Below are 11,839 nucleotides of genomic sequence, written 5' to 3' on the forward strand. Positions count from 1 at the left end.
CCATCGAGCCCTGCCCCCCTCAACCTCGTTGTCGACTATGCCTCTGACCACTGCAAAAGGCTCCGAACGACTCTACCTCCATCGAGCTCTGTCACGTCCGCTGCTGAGGGGGTAGCAGACTGCCCCCTCAATCTCGTCATTGACTACGCCTCCGACTGCCATAGGAGGCCCCGGACAGCTCTACCTCCATCGAGCCCTATCACATCTATCACTAAGGGGGTCGTGAACTTCCTTCCTCGCTCTGCCTCCATTGAGCCCTGCTGTGTCCATCACTGAGGGGGTAGCAGCCTGCCCCCCTCAGCCTCGTCGTCGACTATGCCTCCGGCTGCCACAGGAGGCTATGGACAGTTCTGCCTCCATCGAACCATGTCGCGTCCACCGCTGAGGGGGTAACAGACTATCCCCCTCAGCCTCATCGTCGACTACGCCTCCAACTGCTACAGGAGGCTCCAGATGGCTCTGCCTCCATCAAGCCATGTTGCATCCACCACTGAGTGGTGAGCAGACTGGCCCCTTCGGCCTCATCATCAACTACGCCTTCGGTCGCCGCAAGAGGCTCTAGATAGCTCTGCCTCCATCGAGCCATGCTGCATCCATCACTTAGGGGGTCGCAGACTGCCTCCCTCAGCTTTGCCTCCATCGAGCCATGTCGCATCCATCACTGAGGGGGTAGCATACTGCCCCCTCAGCCTCATCGTCAACTACGCATCCAACCACTGCAGAAGGCTCTGAACGGATCTACCTCCATTGAGCCCTGCCACGTCCACCACTGAGAGGGTAGAAAAAGGCCCCCTCAGCCTCCTCATTGACTATGCCTTCGACCGTCACAGGAGGCTCCGAACAGCTATACCTCCACCGAGCCCTATCGTGTCCATCAATGAGGGGGTCATGGACTGCCTCCCTCAGCTTTGCCTCCATCGAGCCTTACTGCGTCCATCGCTGAGGAGGTAGCAGTCCTCCCCCCTCAGCCTTATCGTCGACTACGCCTCTGGTTGCCATAGGAGGCTTTGGATGGATCTGCCTCTATCAAGCTCCGTCGCATCCACCGCTGAGGGGGTAACAACTGACCCCCTCAGGCTCGTCTTCGACTATGCCTCCGACCGCTGCAGGAGACTTCGAACAGCTCTACCTCCATCGAGCCCTGCCGTGTCTATCGTTGAGGGGGTCATGGACTGCCTCCCTCAGCTCTGCCTCCATCGAGCCATGCCGCGTCCATCACTGAGGGGTAGCAGACTGCCCCCTCAGCCTCATCATCGACTACGCTTCCGACCACCGTAGGAGGCTCTGGATGACTCTGCCTCCATCAAGCCCTGCCACATCCATCGCTGAGGGGGTAGCAGACTGCCCCCCTTAGCCTCACCATCGACTACGCCTTCGGCTACCGCTGGAGGCTCCAGATAGCTCTGCCTCCATCGAGCCCTATCGTGTCCATCGCTGAGGGGGTAGCAAACTACCCTCTCAGTCTCGATGTGACACTCTGACAGGCCTTGCTTCCGTTTAGCATCGTCGCGGGGCTCTAGAACATGTCACCTAAATCGAACCTTGTCGCCGCTGATTGCAGCCATCATTGAGAGGTTTTGTAAGGACAAAAAGCTATTTGGGATATCCTGATTTTGAGGTGGGGCTAAAGCTTGTTCTCTGTTCATCTGCCCGCCCCTCAAAACCTCATAGTAGAGGTCTAAGTCCCCACCCGACCCATCGGGTCATCATCTGCCCTGCCAGTAAGAGCGAGATAGGGCGGGGCACCGGTCAGGGAGTGGAAAGACGGGGCAAGGCACCAGTCGGGGCAGGGTAGGGGCGGGGGCGGGTCAAGTTCCGTCCCGCCCTGCCCCGGAGTATATGTTACGTGCACGTTTAGCGGGTTTATTAAAAATTTTATTATCCTTTTATAATGAAACTTTTAGTAAATTAATGTATATTTGTAACTATTGTCATATTATGTTAGGTCTCGTGAATCTTAGATGTAATTTTTTATTGATTTGTATGTTGTAGTAGTTATTATCTCCTAATTTTAATCGGAGCAGGGCAACGCGGGTTGAGTCAAAATCGGGGCTCCATGGGGCGGGGCGGGGCAAGAAAAAATTTCACCCAATCTCGTGTCGGGGTGAGGCGGGGGACATGCGGGTGGGGGTGGGTGGAGGCAAAACCTGTCCCACCCCGCTCCATCTAGATATCTACCTCGGAGCTAGCAGATAAGGGGTATTGTTAGGGAAACTCCCCAGTCTAGAGGTATTTAGACGATGTATTGTGGTATTGCTATAGATATCATAGTATCTCAACCACCATGTGGTATGTAAAGTAGTGAAATACCCAAAATACCTCTCTATGCATATATTTATAACATAATATCTTAGGGGCAGATTGGTAATTTCTCCTACCCCTCCTCTCTATAAATAAGCCCTCAAAGGGCAGGAGAGGGGGAGACTCCAGATTTCTTCCCCTATTATACTGGCTTTGTCTCTCTCGCTCTCTCCTTTTGGCTAGCAATTCTTATCCAAGCTTGAGCCTCCTCGTTGAAAGAGTCTCTCGTCGTATCCTGTTCGTGGCATGTTTTCGTGCCCCAACATGTGTGAAGATGGATGAAGATGAAGTATTGACAAAGTCAAGTGAAGGGGATGCCAATGCAAGTGATAAGACGAGCCAAGGGATCAGGAACATGAGAGATTTACTGGCGGTCAAGATTGCAAGACGGAGTACACGTATCGACATCGGATACTTTTTTGAGGTGAAAGAAAGTGGAAGTGAGTCGTGTTTTGAGAAGCGTGTGAGACGGTTTCGCGTTTTGGCCTCAAAATCATGGAAGTATAGAGTGCATGTGGCATCATCGTGAAGCTTGCGTCGAAGCGAAGCTAAGTTGTGAAAGCGTTACGATCGTCTGATTGGTGGAGGAGAAAATGAACCAAAATACCTCGGTGATAGGTAGTAGGCTTTTGGAAGGAATGAGTATTTGGGGGGGGGGGAAAGAAAATTTAAGCGCTAAGCTATCTTTCTAGGTCTATAAATATAGGGATAGAGTTATGTAAGAGATTTGAGCTAGCCATTTTGAGCTTTGAGTGCTAGATTCTAAGGTGAGGAAAGGAGAGGTTAGCCTTTGTATTAGGTGAGAGTTTTTTTTTAAAGAAACCATCTTGTAATTTTGCCAAAAATATGGTTGTCCTCTTAATGAATTGAAGTGATTGTTCCCCGGTGTGCTTGGATTCATTATCTTCTAGTTTCCTTCTCTTGGCTCCCTTGCTTTGTTGCGAATTTTTCTTTTTTTGGTTGTGTTTTTGTTTCGGTTGTTGTGCTGAAATTTTCTCACTTTATGAAATTGTTCTTTTTATTGCTAGAGGTATAAATTTTATATACAAACATATACAAGTGAGTCTTAAATTTACTTGTCCCTAGATCATCAACTCGAAAAACTTTTTCTTCCAGTGATTTTATCTTTGAAGTAAAGGTTTTTTTTCTTCGAGTTGCTATCTTTCTGTGACGATGACTTGTGGGATATATGCCAATAGAACCTAGAGTTCAGTTATACCATAAAAGTCATGCTTAGAGTTTTTCATAGCAACTAATTTCTCTCTGATTTTTGCTTCCGTTTAGTTTTGAAGTGCGTTATGTGACTAAAATATAATAAGATGATCAAAGAAATTTGTGATGTGACTATTCACTCCTCTTTAGTTATCATTCTCGATCCTACAATTGAGAAATATTTCAGCTTCTTATTAGAATCAGCCATAAACTTCCATTCTTCAAAAAAATGACGTGGCCTTAAGCTGAAGCTGATTGAAGCCCTGGTAGGCTGGTCGTTAATCGACCTCTTGCTCCATGTATTGCATTATCCACAGTGTCCCTATAGTTGGCTTAACAGCTTTGCTCTGAAGTCCAACTAAGCGGTTAGATCGACTTTCGTTTACTCCTAGTTATTACCATTGACTCTAAATGGTTCATTACTAATCGGCAACGATCATGACTTCAACCGCTTCAATTCCTACGTTGGTGGAAAAGAAAGACTGTCCACTCCACTTGCGATGCTTAGCCACCTTTTGCTTTTACCCTTCAGTTTCAGTGGTTCAGTGCTCACAATTCAGGTAATCAAGCATGCATCTTGACATTGCTAGTTCACGACCCGTGGTAATTTATACTCCTATAAATCTATATTTTTATAAAATGGATGTGTCGTGATTGATTCAAAAGATACGATTCACAATCAAAATTGATCTCCCGTCTCCTCTTATCTCAATTGTTTGAAAATTTTCAATCAATTTGGAAATCTACAGTTAATAGACAGACGCTATTAGTATTAAAAAGTATTAATACATCATTATTTTCTTGGGTGATGTTTTTCAATTATTTTTTCTGTGTGAATTTTTTAATCCTAATTATAATAATACTAGCGCATCAACCCGTACGACTGCACAGGCTAGAAATTTAGCTTACGGTTGAATTATAGATATTTGTATTAATAATGGTTGTATGATAAGATACATCAACTATTTATATTTAAATATTAGAATATAAAATATAAATATAATTTTTATTCATAATATTGGAATCATGTTTATTATTTGTGAATAGATCTAATTTATAATTTTCATTTTATGTGTTATGCAAATTGATTTTTATTTGTTTCTTGATTTTTTGAAATTATTATTATTTTTAATGTCATCACCATATCTCATATTATTTTTTTGGAAATACATTATAAATTCTTTGATATTATTTTTGTGTGATAATCCGTAATATGTTTGCGTTCTGTTGTTTTAATTTTGTAATGTTTGATTACAATTGATTTGGAAAAGTGTATTGATTGCTAACGTAACTAAGTTGAAATTTGCTAACGTAATCTTGTTGGACAAATGATATCTGCAACAAAAAAGGGAAGGAAAGATAAGGCAAGAAGTAGTCTTTGAGCTGGACTCTATGATTTGTTTTTTAATCTTCTATGTTGTTTTATCTGGTTGTTGATCTATGGTTACAGTTAGTCAATCAATTAATTCGACGGTTTGATGTTTTGCTTTTTTATAAAAAAAATTAGAATTTTCTTAGAATTAACATGGAGACATCAAAATAAATCTCCAATTAGTAAATATAAGATTGATTTTATGTGTGTCAAACATGTAGCTGCTAACCGCTTAAGTAATACAGCAGGAACAGAGACGGGCAATCTCACCATATTAAATTATGCTCTCTTGACAAACAAAAAAGCTATTCCTTCTGTGGGGCCTACTGTCTAGTGACTTGTACGCAGAACATATACTACTACTACTTCACTACTCCACCACTTGATTAATACTTTGACCACTAGCAGCGCCATTTCTAAATACGGTCTACGCTTAGTTTATACTGTCAGGTACACGAGGAAAGGCTGTTCGGATCGATAACCATCACGGATCGGATGATTGATTAGGAATTTAGAATACAATAAACTAACTAAAAGGCAACAAAGATGCTTTGCAAGACTAGCTTGTTGCATTGCATCACCACACAACATTCTAGTAGAATGATTTTTTTTTCCCTGGAGCGATCGAAACAATATAATATTCTCAAGAAGCTTAGCCTAAGTGGCAGTGGAATTGTTACTTGCTACCCGCGAAAATGACGTGACGTCGATCGGCTCAGCTTCGCAACTTGCGAGCTCGTATAAATGGCGAGCACGGCCGCAGATTCTAGCTGACAAGCCGGGAACCAAAGCCCAAAACTAGCCGATCATCAGCTCTATAGTTAATTATCCAGAGAGATTAGTTGATAATTAGCTAAGCAACAAAAGTGTATACATGGACGCGATCAGCAGCCTGATGCTGCAGGGAGGATGGAGGAAGGGCCCATGGACTGCGCTGGAGGACGGGCTCCTCAGCGAGTACGTGCGGCAGCACGGCGAGGGCAGCTGGAACTCTGTCGCGAACCTCACAGGTGCGTACGTTGCTTGCTACCTGATTCACGTAGTTTGTGATGCATGGCAAATGTGTGTTGAGATTAATTGGTTTGTGCTGTAATTCTGTGGACTCGGCAATCGGGATGTTGATAGATTCACCGGAATTGTTGTTGACGACGATGACAGGGCTGCGGCGGAGCGGGAAGAGCTGCCGGCTGCGGTGGGTGAACTACCTCCGGCCGGACCTCAAGCGGGGCAAGATCACCCCCGACGAGGAGACCGTCATCCTCCAGCTGCACGCCATGCTCGGCAACAGGTGCGTGCTTACATGTACACGTACGCATACGACACACTGGATACGCATCAATCAATAATGATCAGATGCATGTACATGCAAGATGGATCTAGGTCGAGTCTAGAGTTCTTGATGGACTACTGTAGAAGATTCCCGTACAGTTCTTGCTTTTTTTTTTCCACTGTGTTGGTGCGCGGCGCCTAACCGTGCTGGGAACCTTGACGTGACGTTTGCAGATGGTCGGCGATCGCGCGGTGCCTGCCGGGGAGGACGGACAACGAGATCAAGAACTACTGGCGGACGCACTTCAAGAAGGCCCGGCCGTCGCGCCGCGCCCGGGCGCAGCTGCTTCACCAGTACCAGCTCGAGCAGCAGCAGCAGCGCCAGTATCTCCAGAGCCTGCAGTTCCTGCAACAGCAGCAGCTGCAGAACCAGACCCAACAGGTGATGATGAGCCAACAGTATGAGCAGCAGAGCCCGCCGGAGCCTGATCACCAGGCCGTGATGGCGATGGTGAACAACCTGCAGAGCGCGGAGTGCTACTGCAGCCCGGTGTCGGTTCCCGAGCAGTACTGCGCACTCCCGGCCGACGATGACGAGCAGCTATGGGATAGCCTGTGGAGGCTGGTCGACGGGGACGGCTGCAGCGCCGGCGACGGCTCCAGCGGAGGCGAGTACTAGCTAGCCAGCCAGCTAGCGTGGCGCGGGGCGTGTATGTGTGTATGCCAGTGTAAAGAGCGCGGAAGAGGAGGTACTGCAGGTTTCAGTTGCTGCAAGGATACTGCTAGTGGTAGTGTAGTGTAGCGGAGGCGACCATGCTTCATGTTATACTTTTACCCATGAACCATGAGCAAGTGGCATTGTACGAAGGCGCCCTATGTTTTTCTGGTCCCGTCACAAGGTTGCGATAGCACCATGTAATTTTGGTTTCAAGATCATGTGTCCACCATGAATTTTATCTGGATGAGTTTCTTCAGTTCATACTTTGTCAATGGGAAGAATACCAACTGCTGAGCTGCTGACCCTTACTTGACAAAATTATATATATGGAGAAGGTATTTGGTGCACCTTGTCAGTACAATGGCTAAACAAAAGCTGATTCTTACTGTGTATTCGTAGCAGATTAACAGCACCTGCAGCGACATCTCTTGCAGGTTCAGATTCTTATCTACATCTTTTGCAGCAGTTTGTAATGAAGAGTGCCCTCCAAGATTTCTACAAGTATGGTTTAATTCTGGAATCTGCATAGACTGGTGAGCTTGATTTGTAGCAGTCTTTGAACGGTGTGTCAGGCATAAGACAGTTAAATCAAATGAGGCTATCAGATTGAGACCGTTTTTATATGACCCAAAAGAATACTCCCAAAGAATTTCCATTCCCAAGAGATAAAGGCTTAGTTCAAACACATCAACTCAAGGGAGAAGTTTATGTACAGCACAAACAAACAACAGTGAAAAATACCAAGGAATAATATCTAAATTCCTTTCACCTCTATCGGCTATGCCATTTATCATTCCATTCCAAACTTTAACCATGTACACCAAACTAGTATATATCCCACGACTAGTAATCCCATGCCTGCTGTAGAACATTGAAAATGGAAGCAAGAGATGTAAGAACAAACTAAAGATGGATTGTTTACTTTCACCTAATGCTTCAACAGTTATTGCTAGAACTGCATCTTGATCAAGCACAATCATGGTAGCCGCTCGGAGAAGAACTTTGATGGCCTGGCTGTCCGGCTCGACCAGCGTGGAGACCTGTGTGAAGGATCCACAGTTGGGGATTGGTTCGGCATTTCAGCGTTAGGGGGGCACAAGAATCTGCGCGCGCTGCAGCATATCAATCATGGATGGCGTCTGGTAGGTATGAATATGAGTAGTGAGCATCCGGGCGCTATCCCGGTTGGCAAGGACGGCACTCGCACGGGGATGCACGGAGCGGGTGCGCCTGTCTCAAAGAACGCCGTGGAAATAGGTCCGCTGTTAAAAAAAATATATATAGTGATCTCTGTCGAATCACCACGTGCCGTTGCTCTCTGCCATGAGTGCGAGCTCACGCCTGCCAGCATGAACGCCCTGCCTGATTCCACGTACCTCTGACGGCTCTCCACCCTCTCCAAGGATCGACACAGCCTGAGAGAAAGCCCCCCCCCCCTCAGCCTCAGCCTCAGCCCGTGCGGCAGACATGTCCTCTGTGGCTTGAACACGGTGCCACTCACGCTATTTTGCAGTCCACAAAATGTGCAGGGCGCTGAACACTCACTGCTTCACCCTGTACTTGGATGTTCTCCATAGTGATCGAGTCTTGGTATGTGCAGCTTGGTTTGATCAGAACAGTCTGCCCATGTGCAGCTGGGACATGTAGAGTGACCAGAAACCGCCTCTCTTCATCTGCATACAGGTCACCAATGTCGACTGAACCACTACGTCCATTTTCAGCAACCTGACTTGTATAGCCGCCTGACTTGATGGAAGTCAGTAGCACACCATCATCTACACACTCAATGCCCAAACGCATCTCTTTAACCACAACACTTATGAGGCCACCAATACACTGAGCAAATCCGTCTTGGATTGAGCCTTCAACGTCAATAAATGAAAATGTGCCACTAGAGATCTCAGCAATAGCGTGCATGGCAACAGAATCATGATCCGAGCAGAAACCAAAGGTGTGGATCTGGACATGATGACCTGTTCCAGGAAGGATTGAAGTGGGGACAAGGGCACTGTAACTTAGTTGGGCCCTGTCAGAAGAAGGGAGTGTATATGTGTCTTGACCATCAGAAAGAAGAATGATGCTGCAAACAGGATTCTTCAACCGGCGGTCCTCAATCACTTTAGCATCTTTCTTTAGCCCGTCAGCAATGTTTGTGCCACCACTTGCAACAAGGGAGCTGACAGCTTGCAACGCTTGCTGCCGATCGGTTAAAGTCATTCGGCGAAGGGGAAAGAGCCTCCGTGCTGTAGACGAGAAGGCAATGATAGACAGGCGGTCATTGGGTCCAAGGGTTTGGATGACAAAGCTCATGGCATGCTTCAGAAGTGCAATTTTGGTCCCTGCCATGCTACCACTGACATCAAGCACAGTGACAAGGTCAAGAGGTGCACGGGAGCTCGCTGAGTGTGAGGATTTCGGAGCCTTGAGATGGATCAATATAGCAAAGACATCAGGGCAACTGATTGTTGTATAACTGGAAATTCTGAATATGTCTTGATTTCAACTGAACCAGTGGCTGCATTATGTTCATCCATTTTATCAGACTTAAGATCTGTGTGCTCATCATCATTGAAAATACCTGCCTCTGGAATACGGAAGAAAGGAAGGTGCTCCTGCAGGTTTCCACTGTATGTATGGGAAAGCCTGCGGACAACAGCCATGTGTCCTTCATCCTGGGGCCAATTTAGTGGGTTTACTCTAGCTCTTCCATGACTGGCGTCTGCAGGCTAAGCTCCTGGGAGTTCTTTCCACTCAGCACGGCATATTGGGCAGAAAAGGTTGCCATGCTTGACATTTGAAGAGATGCAATGAAAATGGAATGTGTGGGAGCATTCAGCAGCGAACAAGGCCTGGCCGTGCCCTGACCTCATGCCACCAAGGCAAATGGCACATAACTTCTGAAATCAAGAAAGTTAAAAAAAAGTCAGGTGTCTAGTATTAGAGCTTGCAACTTAACAAAAACTTATTCTGCCATGACTTGTTGCAAAGCGGCTGCAGCAGCGGGTAGCTATGGGGGTTGTAGGGCATCGTCGGCCACGTCGGCATCTCCGTCTCCATGGCGTAGTTGCAATGTTGTTGCGCTTGCACCTATTGCGGTTGCGGCTGCATGACCTCCTGGTGGTGTTCCTAGAGCACGACAATCTCCGGCCTGGTGCTGCTGCATCATCTGCTGCCACGACGGCGAGAAGAGCAGCGGGTGTTGCGCCAATGCGGCGGCGGGCATGGCGTTGAGACCGATGGCCTTGGCGATCTCCTCGGTGAGCGCGTCACAGTACGCATGGTGCGTGATGAAGCCACCTCTTTCAATTGGCAAATAGTCAAATTTATTTTGAAATAGATAAATTTTTTTATTTTATCATCCAACGTACCTCACAAGAGAGTCATAATAAGGCGCAACAAAAACGCAGCAGAAACTCAATAAAAAGGTGCACTCAAAGTACACCGAAAGATCCAACGAGAAGAGAGAATACAGTGCTAAAAACACTACTCATTGTTGAAAACATTGTTCATCAGAACTTTCGGGTAAAATCCGGAATATCCGGGTTCCCCAAGAGCTAGATGAACTTCCAGATCGGGGTTCTCTGTCATAAAGTGATACTTCAATCTAGAAGTTCTGGGTTTGTACCAGAAGTTTCGAGTTGGATAGAACAACGGCTCAAAATTCAAAATTCACACTTGCAAATTCAAAAAAATGTAGGTCTCATGGTTGGAATCAAATACTATGTTTGATAGTAAATCAATCTATGATTTATTCCCACATAAATCTTAAAACTTGAGAAGAATCACCTAAAAATGAAAAAATGAACATTGGGTGAAGATGGTCTACAAGTCGATAGATTAGAGGCAAAAGAATTAAATACCCAATTATATATTTTGTACGCGAATTTTATACCTCTAACATCGAGAAGATCAACTCCAACGAGACGAAAAGTTTCAGCTCTAAGAACGAAAACAAAAATCGCAACCGGAAATGAAAAACTTGCAAAAACTAAAGGGAACCAACAGAGATAAACTAGAAGGAGGGGAATTCAAATCAATGCAGAAGTATTAATTTCATTTCTGGCAGAGATCAACCCTATTTTAGACAGCTTATAAAGTTTTTACATAAAAAACTTACACCTAATATATAGGTTAGACACTTCTCTTCCTCTCCTCTAAAACCCTAACACAAAGCTCTCATATGTGTGGCGCAAGTGACTTGTTCAAGAAACTCAACTAGTCCTCCCCTCTATTTGTAGCCTAGATTCTTTGATCCATAATTTTTCTAACTTGTTCCCAAAATACTCCTCTCTTATAATACACTTTTACCTACTATCGAGCGTATTTTGGTCTATTTTCTCCTTCCTTCATCAGATGATTATGATATCTTCATGACTTAACTTCGCCTCAACGTAAGTTTCACGATGATGTCATGTGCTCTTCAACCCTTCCCACGGCTTTGAGGCCAAACCGCGAAACTCCTGACACGCTTTTCAAAGTACGACTCACTGCCACTTGCTTTACCTTAAACAAGTATCCTGATATCGACACGTATACTCCGTCTTGCAACCTTGACCGTCAACAAGTCTCTCCCGCTCCCGATCCCTCAAGTCGCCTTGTCACTTGCACCAACATCTCTTTCGCTTGACTTTATCAATACGCCGTCGTTATTCATCTTCCATGCTTTGCTTGACATCCACATGTATAACTCGGATCACCATTGACTCCTTCCGGCCTCCTTAATCGTCCGACACTAAGCACTCTGCTTGGCTCCGATCACCCGTCGTCGACCGTCAATTTGCATCCGTCACATGCACACTATAAGACAAACATACACATATCTCCAACTCTAAATTCAATTAGACCATAATTAAAATGTTCAATTGAAATCTCAAATCAATTCAAAAGCAATTTCTAAAAGTTCCAATACATAAAAGAAATTCATAGTTGAAAATACTATTCATCAGAGCTGAAAATACGAGCTCTAA

The 11,839-nt window shown here is 45.6% G+C and overlaps 1 protein-coding gene and 1 pseudogene across 1 annotated transcript; one reads left to right on the forward strand and one right to left on the reverse strand.

The window, feature by feature from the left end:
* The first annotated feature begins 5,671 nt into the window (after positions 1-5,671).
* Positions 5,672-7,166, forward strand: LOC133914521 (transcription factor WER-like). The gene is made up of 3 exons (XM_062357620.1): positions 5,672-5,895; positions 6,044-6,173; positions 6,389-7,166. The coding sequence occupies exons 1-3, from the start codon at positions 5,760-5,762 to the stop codon at positions 6,831-6,833; spliced, it is 711 nt and encodes a 236-aa protein (XP_062213604.1). The 5' UTR covers positions 5,672-5,759; the 3' UTR covers positions 6,834-7,166.
* A 682-nt stretch (positions 7,167-7,848) lies between these two features.
* Positions 7,849-10,095, reverse strand: LOC133914886 (E3 ubiquitin-protein ligase WAV3-like; annotated as a pseudogene).
* Between the last annotated feature and the right edge of the window lie 1,744 nt (positions 10,096-11,839).

Source organism: Phragmites australis, chromosome 4 (genome assembly GCF_958298935.1).
Source record: "Phragmites australis chromosome 4, lpPhrAust1.1, whole genome shotgun sequence".
In the NCBI taxonomy this organism is placed as follows: domain Eukaryota; kingdom Viridiplantae; phylum Streptophyta; class Magnoliopsida; order Poales; family Poaceae; genus Phragmites; species Phragmites australis.